This window comes from Pogoniulus pusillus, chromosome 27 (assembly GCF_015220805.1).
Source record: "Pogoniulus pusillus isolate bPogPus1 chromosome 27, bPogPus1.pri, whole genome shotgun sequence".
Lineage (NCBI taxonomy): Eukaryota > Metazoa > Chordata > Aves > Piciformes > Lybiidae > Pogoniulus > Pogoniulus pusillus.
In genome coordinates, this window is record NC_087290.1 from 12,216,555 (window position 1) to 12,227,750 (window position 11,196).

Sequence of the window (11,196 nt, forward strand, 5' to 3'; positions counted from 1 at the left end):
GCTAGGGGAGCTCTAGGCTGGGTGGTAGGAGGAAGTTGTTGCCAGAGAGAGTGATTGACACTGGAATGGGCTGCCCAGTGGAGTCTCTGTCCCTGGAGGTGTTCAAACAAAGCCTGGATGGGGCACTTAGTGCCATGGTCTGGTTGACTGGATAGGGCTGGGTGCTAGGTTGGACTGGATGATCTTTGAGGTCTCTTCCAACCTGGTTGATTCTATGGTTCTGTGAATGCTGCACCCAGTTCTGGTGACCCCAGCATAAGGGCACAGACCTGTTGGAATAAGTCCAGAGGAGGCTACAATGATCCAAGGGCTGGAGCAGCTCAGCTGTGAGGATCAGGATGAGGGAGCTGGGGGAGTGCAGCCTGGAAAAGAGAAGACTCCAGAAGGACCTTAGAGCTGCCTGCCAATACTTGAAGGGATCCTACAGGAAGGCTGCAGAGGGACTTCTCCTGAGGGTGTCTAGAGACAGGACAAGGGGGAGTGGTTTGAAGCTGAGGTAGAGCAGGGTTAAACTGGATCTGAAGAAGAAGTTCTTCAGTATGAGGGTGGTGCATAAGGGAGTTCTTAGCCACACTTAGAGATACTTTATTCTCCAGGGAAAAGCTTCTTAAGAGCAGACTTCCAAGTTATACTTTTACACTTTTTGTTACTTCAGTGTCAGTAAGTAACAAAATTCCCCTTCGTTTTCAAAGTCGAAAGCAATCAGTAACTAAACTAAGTCATGCTCAGTGCTACAAAATAATGTCAGGAGTAGCTGTTTATCAGTCTTGTGTCTATAAAAGCTCCTCAAATAAAAGCAAGAAACCAACCGAGTCACTTGAGAAAACAAAACTTAAATGCAAAGACACCCAGGACCAAACCTCAGCATCACCCTTCCAAGCACTTTTCATTTTACAGAGGTGTTGTTTTGTTGCTGCTGCTCTGCAAGTGCTTGCTGGAGGCGCATTCTCTTCCGTGAGTAGTGCTGCCAGTGAAGGATCTGCTGCTCATCAATGAACTTAGCACACTGTGCATTTACCAGTTCTTTGCGGAAATGCTCATACTGGAGCAGCTCCAGCATGTGCAGACACTGAGGATACCTGCAGGAGAAACAAACACACTTCAGTACAAGGCTTTACAAGGCACAGGGAAACTGGAGTCTGCCAGAAATCTGGTTTATTTTACCTTTATCACCTATGTGCTTTGCTCAAGAACCAAACCACTTAAAACTCTGCATATTCCATTCTGTAACTTCTGTATTAGGCTGGAGTGGGTCCAGAGGAGGGCCACAAAAATGATCAGCAGGATGGTGAACCTCTGCTACAAGGCCATCCAGCGAGACTTGGACAGACTGGAGAGCTGGGCAAAGAGGAACCAAACGATATTCAACAAGGACAAGTGTGGAGTCCTGCATCTGGAGAGGAATAAACAACTTCAACGGTACAGGCTGGGAGGTGATCTGCTGGAGAGCAGCCCTGTGGAGAGGGACTTGGGTGGATAACATCTACGGGACATCAACATGCCCTTGTGCCCAGGAAGGCCAATGGGATCCTAGCATGCATTAAGAGGAGTGTGTACAGCAGATCAAGGGAGGTTTTCCTCCTTCTCTACTCTGCCCTGCTGAGACCTCATCTTAAGTACTGTGTTCAGTTTTGGTCTCTCCAGTTAAAGAGGGACAGGGATCTGCTGGAGAGAGTCCAACAGAGGGCTACGAGGATGATTAGGGGACTGGAGATCTGCCTGATGAGGAGAGGCTGAGGGACCTGGGGCTGTTTAGTCGGGAGAAGACTGAGAGGGGATTTAATAAATGTTTATAAATATCTGAGGGTTGGGGGTCAGGAGAGGGGGGATGGGACAAGGAGCAATGGATAGAAGCTGCAGCACAGGAGGTTCCAGCTCAACACAAGGGGAAACCTCTTTCTTGTTAAGAGTCCCAGAGCACTGGCACAGGCTGCCCAGAGAGGTTGTGGAGTCTCCTTCTGTGGAGCCTTTCAAGGCCTCTCTGGATGTGTTCAAGATTATATGGTCTTGCTCTGGCAGGGGGGTTGGACTCAGTGATGTCTTTGGGTCCCTTCCAACCCCTAACATCCTGTGAGCCTGTGACAGGCTGAGGGAGCTGGGGTTGTTCAGGCTGGAGAAGGGTCCAGGCAGACCTAACAGCAGCCTTGCAGTACCTGAAGGGGCTACAAGAAGTCTACAGAGGGACTGCTTGCACAGGACTGCAGTGATAAGATGAAGGGTGATGTCTTGAAACTAGGGGAGATTTAGATTGGATGTTAGGAACAAGTTCTGCACCATGAAGGTGGTGGAATCCAGGTTGCCCAGGAAAGTAGCTGAGGCCCTATCCCTGGAGATATTCAATGTGAGGCTTTGCAAGGCTCTGAGCAACCTGATCTAGTTGAGGATGTCTCTGCTCATTCTAGAGAGTTGGACTGGATGACCTTTGGAGGTCACTCTCAACCCAAACCATTCTATGACTTCGATTCTGCAGTAGGGAAAGTAACAGAAGGTAAACATCAAATCATTGAAATGCAGAAACAGAAATAACTTTAACACTTACTTCAGATATTTAGCATATTCAGGCTCCTTCCAATAAAGCAAATACTTCAGATAATTTACAAAAGCTTTGTCTTTGAAGTAGCCTCTTTGTGCGAGAACTGAAATAGAACAACAAATAAGGAACTGTGAAGTTAGAAGTGCACGAAGCAAACCTGCCCAACCTGCAGCACACCCATCACAAAACCATACAGAGAGGCACTTCAGTTAAAACCTCACCACCTCCTAGCCCAGAATGAAAAAGCAAACAAAAAAAACACAGGGGAAAATGACATTTTTCCATCAACACACTAGCCATAATCAGTCTCATCTCAAAAACTGTACATTTTAACTTCAACAGCAGAGAGAACAGCTTTTGGAAACAGAAAACTTTGGCTAGCATGAAATTTGGCAGGGAATTAAAGCAGAGTAGCTGAAATTACTATTAATGTTGATAAAATTGGGGTTTCCTACAAAGGAACACTATCAGTCTGAATTTATCTTTTAACTACAGACTTTTATTGATTTTCTCTCCCCTTGATAGATTTTTTTTTTCACTTCAACCAACAAACCATTTTGCATTAAAATCTCCCTGTTACAAATCTAGACAAAATAACTTAGAAATCTTTACACTGTGTCCAGTTCTGGGCACCCCAGTTCAAGAGGGACATAGAACTGCTTGAGAGAGTCCAGTGCAGTCAGAAAAATGCTGAAGGGAATGGAACATCTCTGTTACAAGGAAAGCGTGAGGGAGCTGGGGCTGTGCTGCTTGGAGGAGACTGAGAGGTGACCTCATCAATGGTTATCAATATGTAAAGGTGAGTGTCAGGAGGCTGGAGCCAGTCCCTGCTGGGTGATGCCCAGTGACAGGACAAGGGGCAGGGGGTGGAAGCTGAGGCATAGGAAGTTTCGTGTAAACATGAGGAGGAATTTTTAACTTGTGAGGGTGACAGAACCCTGGAACAGGCTGTCTTGGTGGGAGTTGTGGAGTCTCCTTCTCTGGAGATATTCAAAACCCACCTGGATGTGTTCCTGTGTGATCTGGTCTAGGAGATCCTGCTCTGGCAGGGGTTTGGACTGGATGAGCTTTGGAGGTCCCTTCCAGCCCCTGATGTTCTATGATACTGTGAGACGCCTCTCTCCCTACCACAAATAACAACCACCACTAAATGACAACCAGTTCTCAGAAATGCCAAAAATCCACTCTGGAGGTACTTACAGTTGAGGTAATTGGGATTTGCCAGGCACTGCACAAACTCTAACTCCAGCTGGAAGCGGAGCCGGTTTCCGGTATCATCTGACATGAGAAATAACAGTGAGAATCAGCGCCCAGACAGCAGACCTGGCTGCAAGTCCACAGCATGCCAGGGCTAGGAAGGGACCTGTGCTGGTTTGAGGCTAACTGGAATATTTTAATGAGAAAAAGCAGATGACAGGCTGTGAAAAAGGAAACAATGCTGATGTCTCGTTCACTCCTAGGCTTGCTGAGATGTATAAAAGCAAGGACACAAGCACAGATATGACAGGTGTTGGTGTCTGTGTTTTCTCCCCGGGCTTCTGCTGGTCTGCTTGGATCTGTATAACCCAACTAACCGCTCTGCTTCTAACCCCCCTTGCCGGTGCTTGCAGCTCACCTTGCGCATAAGGCAGACTGGGATAAGGCAGAGGGGTGGGGAGAAAGTGGAAGGGTGGTTGGGAGCCCCTCCTGGGGTCGCTGGTTTCTGGGAGGGCTGCTGTGTTTCTGTGTTACCTTTAACTGGTATATTTCTGTATAGAGCTGTAACTGTTGTAACTATGTGCTCGTATGCTGTGCTGGGGTGCGGAATTAAAGCTCCAGTCCGTAATTTCCAGCCGGCTGGGTCTAGCCCGGGTGATTTCCTAAGTGTGCGTGTGAGCGGCTAGCTCCCAAACCACCGCAGCACCCAAAGGGATCATCGAGTCCAGCCCCCAGTTTCCCGCGCCGCGCAAACACAGCGGCGCTCGCAGCGCCCCGCGGGCAGCGGCCGCGGCCACCGCCGCCCCTCACCTGTCTCCATGGCGGCTCCCAGCTGCGCGGCCTGCCCGGACGCAGGACGGCACCGACGCCAGCGGCTGGCGGCGGACGGAGGCCGAGCGGAGCGCAGCACCGAGGCACGCTGGGAAGCGCCGGCGGCCGCCCGCTCACGGGGGCGCGGCCGGGGAAGGCGGAGCGGGGCGGGGCGGTGGAGCCTGCCCGGCAGAGGCCGGTGTGGTGCCGGCAGCTCGCACGGAGCGGGGCGGCGGAGCCTGCCCGGCAGAGGCCGGTGTGGTGCCGGCAGCTCGCACGGAGCGGGGCGGCGGAGCCTGCCCGGCAGAGGCCGGTGTGGTGCCGGCAGCTCGCACGGAGCGGGGCGGGGCGGCGGAACCTGCCCGGCAGAGGCCGGTGTGGTGCCGGCAGCTCGCACGGAGCGGGGCGGTGGAACCTGCCCGGCAGAGGCCGGTGTGGTGCCGGCAGCTCGCACGGAGCGGGGCGGGGCGGCGGAACCTGCCCGGCAGAGGCCGGTGTGGTGCCGGCAGCTCGCACGGAGCGGGGCGGGGCGGCGGAGCCTGCCCGGCAGAGGCCGGTGTGGTGCCGGCAGCTCGCACGGAGCGGTGACGGAGGCTCTGTCCGCAAGGAGCGGGGAGAGCAGGAGCGGGCTGCCGGGCGCTGCCTCCCCTGCAGTCTCCCGGGGTAGAGAGGTCCCCGTGAGAACTGCAGCAGCGCTCACTCGGTGTGTGGGGTTTGACACCCACACAACGCCCCTCGGGCAAAGGCTGAGCAGTCGGTGTGTAGCTGGGAAGAGTACTCCGAGATTGCAGTGGGTAGGGATTCAAGCTTGGACTTTGTTTCGTTTTCCTAGCGACTCTGCAATAAGTCGGGCAGATTCCAGTCAACCACTGCACTTAAGCAGTCATTAAAGGAAAGGTTGTGTCAGAGTGAAACCGATTAATAAACAGATGCAGGCTTGCATCAGCACCCTGGAGAGGAGCCCAGATCCCGAGGCTGTGCGTTTATCTCACCAGCCGCAGTTCTGCCTGGCGTTACAGGCCAGATTTTCACCCGGGTGAAGGAAAAATCCTGATGGCTTAGCGCTGCCAGCCCAGCCCAGGGCGCTGCTGCAGCCGCCAGTCAGCACCTGTGTCACACTGGGTACAGACTGACCTGAAACCTGTCTGACTACTTGCTTGCTTGCTTTCTCGCTTTCTCTCTGGCTTTTCTTGCTTGCTTGCTTTCTCCCTTTCCCCCTCTTTCTCTTTCTTTCCCTCTTTCTCTCTCTCTTTCTTTCCCTTTTCTTTCTCTTTCTTCCTCTCTCTCTCTCTTTCTTTATTTCTTGCTTGCTTTCTCGCTTTCTCTCTCTCTCTCTTCTTTCTCTTTCTTTCTTTCTTTCTTTCTTTCTTTCTTTCTTTCTTTCTTTCTTTCTTTCTTTCTTTCTTTCTCTTTCTTTCTCTCTTTCCCTTTTCTTTCTCTCTCTTTTTCTCTTTCTCGTTCTCTCTCACTTTCTTTCTTGCTCTTTCTTTCTTTCTTTCTTTCTTTCTTTCTTTCTTTCTTTCTTTCTTTCTTTCTCTTTCCCTTTTTCCTTCTTTCCCTCTTTTTTTCTTTCTCTCTTTCTCTTTCTCTTTCTCTCTCATTTTCTTTCTTGGTTGCTTGCTATTTCTCTTTCTGTCTCTATCTCTTTCTCTCTCTTTTTTTCTCTCTCTTTCTCTCCCTCTTTCTCTCTTTCCCATTTCCAGCACCCAAGTTAGCAATTTTCTACAGTGCTATATTTGGCTATGCAATATGAGGTTTATTTTTTCTCTTTCCCTGGGAATTGAGTTACCAAAAACATCTCGAAAAGATCAATTCCTGGTTTTCTTTAATAAATCAGGGCTGCCTGTTCCGTACAAGGTTTTAGTGGCTGTGGGACGCTACCATTGCTCTATCAAAACACAACAAGTCACTCCCCAGTAAACACAGACCCAGGGCTAAAAGCAGAGATCAAACAGAACCCACGTGTCTGCACTGCTATTCTGGAATGTGCTTTCTCTCCCAAGACTGACTTCAGAGGAGAGAATCCTAAAAAAAGGATTGGTCCCAGGAATAAATTACTGTGTAGGCTTGCCAGAGTTAGGTCAAACATCTCAATTCTTGGCCATCAAAACCAGGAGCAAAATTGAAAGCCGGGAGGGTTGTATAATAACTAAGAGCATTCTCTAGGAAAAGCTGGAATTTCTTTCTGCTTTTAAATAGCTGCTGGGTGAAACTTTCAGGGTCTGCTAATGTATAGGCCTTGCATTGAGAGGGATAATGACATCCTAAAGGATTTTTCCCTGTAGAATGCAAGACAGAATTCTGCAGACTGGGGAGTTCTGGTTAAAGAAGAAGGAGCAGAGTATGCATTATGTTATATTTATAACGAGCCAGGACAAAGTCTGCAATTTTTTTACTCCAATGTTATAATTGCAGTTCAATAGAAACAAGAACATAGCTATCAGTGACTGAAACAATTGTCAGAACGTATTTAATTAAAGGCCTAACTGCTTACTGGCTTCTCTTTCTTGAGGTTGAGAATCTGGCAGGTAATGTGCATTTCAAAAGCCAGCTTGTGAGAGTGGTGGTAGAACAATTCTCATCTGAAGACTGCTAAAGCCCATTTGGTAAGATGGTGTTAAAAAAGAAAAGGCTTATTGCAGACCCTGGGCTGTGTACTTGTGTGGCTGTGCTGCTCACCTGGCTCCAGACAACCATTAGAAAGCAAATAGCACTTAAAAATTTAATGCCAAGTGTCAGAAAGCATTTTGTGTCTTTCTTTAGTGAGCTGGTTAAAAATACATCGCTCTGCTATTCTTAGGCTCTCTGCAAGGCAGCTGAACCCTAGGTGAGCCATTTGCCGGCAGCAATATGCACTGAGCCCAAGAGCAGTGGTCTGCGAGGAGCATCTTCAGGGAGATGCTGCTTTCCTTTTGAGGCCCTCTCTAAGGTGCTCTAAGGACAGAGTCCTGCAGCAAGCCAGGATGCATGGGGCTAGATCTGAAGGAGCTCTTACCCTGCTGAACCTCATGCAGGCTAGCAACAAACTCATTGCCTAGAAATGGAGGAATGTCAAACTTTATGTTGATTTTTGCCCCAACTTCTGTTATTCGAAAAGGAGCTAGAGTGTGCTGTGTTCTGCTCCCTCTCTTGCTCAGATGAAAATCCTTTCTTCCCCAAATGAAGGACAAGTGTTCTTAGTGACATGCACCAAAAAGCTCCTGATGCTGAATTATTGGGGTTTTTTATACTGTACAGCCAAGACAAAAATATTGAAGTAAACCAGACAACTTGCTCCAGAAATAATCATTCTTGAACTGAAAGATTTTGTTAGCTGTGGTGGAAAATTTGATCTTCAACTGGCTTGTTAAAATATTTGCTGAGAACCCAACCCATGTTATTGTTCACAAAGAATAGTTCACAGATGGAGCTACAACAAACTAGTTTTAGGATGTGGAACATTCAGTTCTTTCAAGAAATGGTTTGTCTATAAAAATAAAGTTGTATGAAGGCTGTAATGAGGCTTCACATTCTGACCTGGAGCAGCTCACTGGGAAGCTGTGTGCCAGATAGGGCCAGCAAGTGACTTCATGTGGGTAAATAAAGCCCTGGAGTAAACAGGGGAAGGATAGCACCTATTTATCTCACAGAAGCAGCAGTCTCTTTCTGGTGACCTGAATCTACAGTCCACGTTTACACCATAATGAATGGGCAGCTATTGACTTAGTGCTCCAGAAAATCCTAAATGAGGGGGGAAATAAAAAAAGAGAGTTTCAGTACAGTTAGGTCTATTTTTAAAGAGCTATACAACATCTTATTAAGTAGCTCCTGATCAGCTCAGAGCAGGATGGAGTGCCTGGATTTTGCCTTGTGCCTCTGGATGGTGAAGGCTCTGCTCACCTCTGCACAGAGGAACTCTGCAGGGTTCCTCTCTGGCAGAAGGAGCTTATTCTTCAGCCTGAAAAGGCATTAACCATCCATGCAAAAGCACAGGATAAGGAAGTTTGTTATCTGCAACACTGGAATGCTAAAGCATGGATTAAATAAAAAAGCATTTGAGAGACATCTACCACAAAAAGGATAAAGGAACTGTCTGCTGGTAGATATGGTTTATTTTTTAGGCTCAACTCCAACAAATGCAGGGGAAAAACAGAGTGCAATAGACTTAATAGACAAGAGGCCACACTCTGTCAGCGCAGACTAATTATTGCCTTGCACTGCAAATTGCTGCACGAAATCACAAGCCAAGCCCTCCAAATTACAGCTCTGCATTTAAATCGAAGCAATTCAGGCTACAACAGGGGGTTACTTATCTTTTGGGGTTTGAGGCTTTAGAGTTGATACCCAAGGACTTTCCTCCCATGCTGCCACAGCTTATGGCTTCCAAGAAAAGTCATGATTCCTGCATGGCTGAGAGGTAGAACTTTAGGAATCAGAACAATTTTTTTTTCCAGCTACTTGAACTCACAGGCTTGAGCAACTCATTTCAGCTTTGTGTCCATGCATGAATTAGCAGGGCACACTTCTGGTCAGTTTTGCAGGTAGATAAGGATGGAATACAACAACTCAGTCTGAAGCTGAAAGTTAAGCACCTTGCTTAGAAGTTAAAGTAGGTCCAAAACAAAAAACAACCTTAACAAACCAGTTTCTGGCTTCTCACTTTAAGCTTACTATCTATCCCTAGTATAGACTCACAGAATGCATCAGAGTTGGAAGGGACCACAAGGTTCATCCATGATGTGAGGTAAGAGACACCTCACACTAGATCAGGCTGTCCAGAGCCTCATCCAGCCACCTCCAGGGCTTCCACCACCTCCATGGGCAACTAATTCCAGGCTCTCACCACCCTTATGCTGAAGAACTTCTTCCTAACATCCAGTCTGATTCTACCCATTTCTAGCTTGGTTCCATTCCCCCCAGTCCTGTCACTCCCTGACAGCCTAAGAAGTCCCTCCCCAGCTTTCTTGTAGGCCTAATTCAGATACTGACAGGTCACAATAAGGTCACTTGGTAACCTTCTCCTCCCCAGACTGAAGAGTCCCAACTTCCTCAGTCTCTCCTCATAGAACTCCAAGTGAAAGCAACAGACCCATGCAAGAAATGTTAGAATCCAACTCTTAGCACAGTATGAAACTTAGTAACGAATAACCCAGCACAGCCTCCTCCTTTCCACTACCAATTGTTGGCCATTTTCTCCCCTTTTCTGTCATGGCTATTTGAATGTCTATGGTCTGCCATTACCAAAAGGGAAGAAGAGCTTTTGTGTCAAGGATTCACTGCAGCGTTTTGGCTAGGGGCAATGCAGTGATCTGTGCTTCTTCTGGGCTGGTTTTCACCACCTGTCCAATCCCAACACATTGTCAGCAAATGTTTGAGGTTGTTCTGGCCAGGTTACTGTGCTTTCCGCTGGCAACACATCTGAGCTGAAAAACAAAGCCTAACTAGACCAAGGGCTGAGTTCAAGTGAGATCAGAACTCAGCTGTTACGAGCCATCTGCTGTTCAGAGCTCAGTGGATGATACCAAGCACAGAGATGAGGCTACGTAACGTGGCCCTGCTTCAGAATTAGGGCTCTGATTGAGCTCTGCAGTAGACCAAAGAACATTCTGCTTGAGAACATAACTGCAAAGAACATGAATGCTTGGGAGAGTCGGGCACAGAGACACAAGGATGAAGAAGAAAATGGAACATCTCTGTTACAAGGAGAGCCTGAGGGAGCTGGGGCTGTGCTGCTTGGAGGAGACTGAGAGGTGACCTCAGCAGTGTTCATAAATAATGTGCAGGGTGAGCGCCAGGAGGCTGGAGCCAGGCTCTGCTGGGTGATGCCCAGGGACAGGACAAGGGGCACTGGGTGGAAGCTGAGGCATAGGAAGTTTCATTTAAAGATGAGGAGGAATCTTTTCCCTGTGAGGGTGACAGAGCCCTGGAACAGGCTCTCCAGGGGAGTTGTGGAGTATCCCTCTCTGGAGATATTCAAGGCCTGCCTGAATGTGTTCCTGTGTGATCTGCTCTGGGTGCTCCTGCTCTAGCAGGGGGGTTAGAATGGATGAGCTTTTGAGGTCCATTCCAGCCCCTGTCACTCTGTGATTCTCAAACTTAAGGGGGGATGACTGCTGCATCCACATTAAGCTTGAGCCTGTTTCTGAATGCTTTCTTCAGTTTGGGGATTTGAGTCTACTTCCCTCTGTTGTTTGTTGTTGTTTGATTGATTGATTGTTTTGTGTGTGTGGAGAGGTTTTTTGGTGGGGTTTTTTGTCTTCCCCCCCCTTTTTTTTTTTTTTTTCTTCAGTCTGGGGACTTCTGTGTCACACAGAGAAGGCCAAAAGGCTTTCCTTCTCTGTTCCACAGATCTCAGCCATTCAGCACTCAGGCAGCAATTACCTTTGTCTTCCCTGTGCATGTTTTCCTGTAGCTTCATGGACTCATTCCCAAGCAGCCAGCACTCCCCAGGGCTGATTGCACACAGCTCTGGGGGAACTGGCAGGAGCAAACTCGGTAGGACAGCAGCTCCCTTTCTGCAGCTTTGAGACATTCAGCACTAGCAGAAACACTATCAGCAGCTTGGGACTCCAACAGGAGGAAGGAGAAGCCAAGGACATTCTACAGAGTGAACAGGAAGGAGGGAAGCATTAATTTAGCTCCTCACGGGCAGGGCTGCTGTGCTCTGCCAGCTGGAA

At 48.4% G+C, this 11,196-nt stretch overlaps 1 protein-coding gene across 1 annotated transcript; it reads right to left on the bottom strand.

The window, feature by feature from the left end:
- Positions 1 to 569: 569 nt before the first annotated feature.
- MED31 (mediator complex subunit 31) lies at positions 570 to 4,673 on the bottom strand. Its single transcript, XM_064166698.1, has 4 exons — positions 4,541 to 4,673; positions 3,734 to 3,811; positions 2,540 to 2,636; positions 570 to 1,079 (listed from the first exon to the last, which is right to left on the bottom strand). Exons 1-4 carry the CDS (start codon positions 4,548 to 4,550, stop codon positions 887 to 889), a joined length of 378 nt encoding a protein of 125 aa, XP_064022768.1. The 5' UTR covers positions 4,551 to 4,673; the 3' UTR covers positions 570 to 886.
- Positions 4,674 to 11,196: the final 6,523 nt, after the last annotated feature.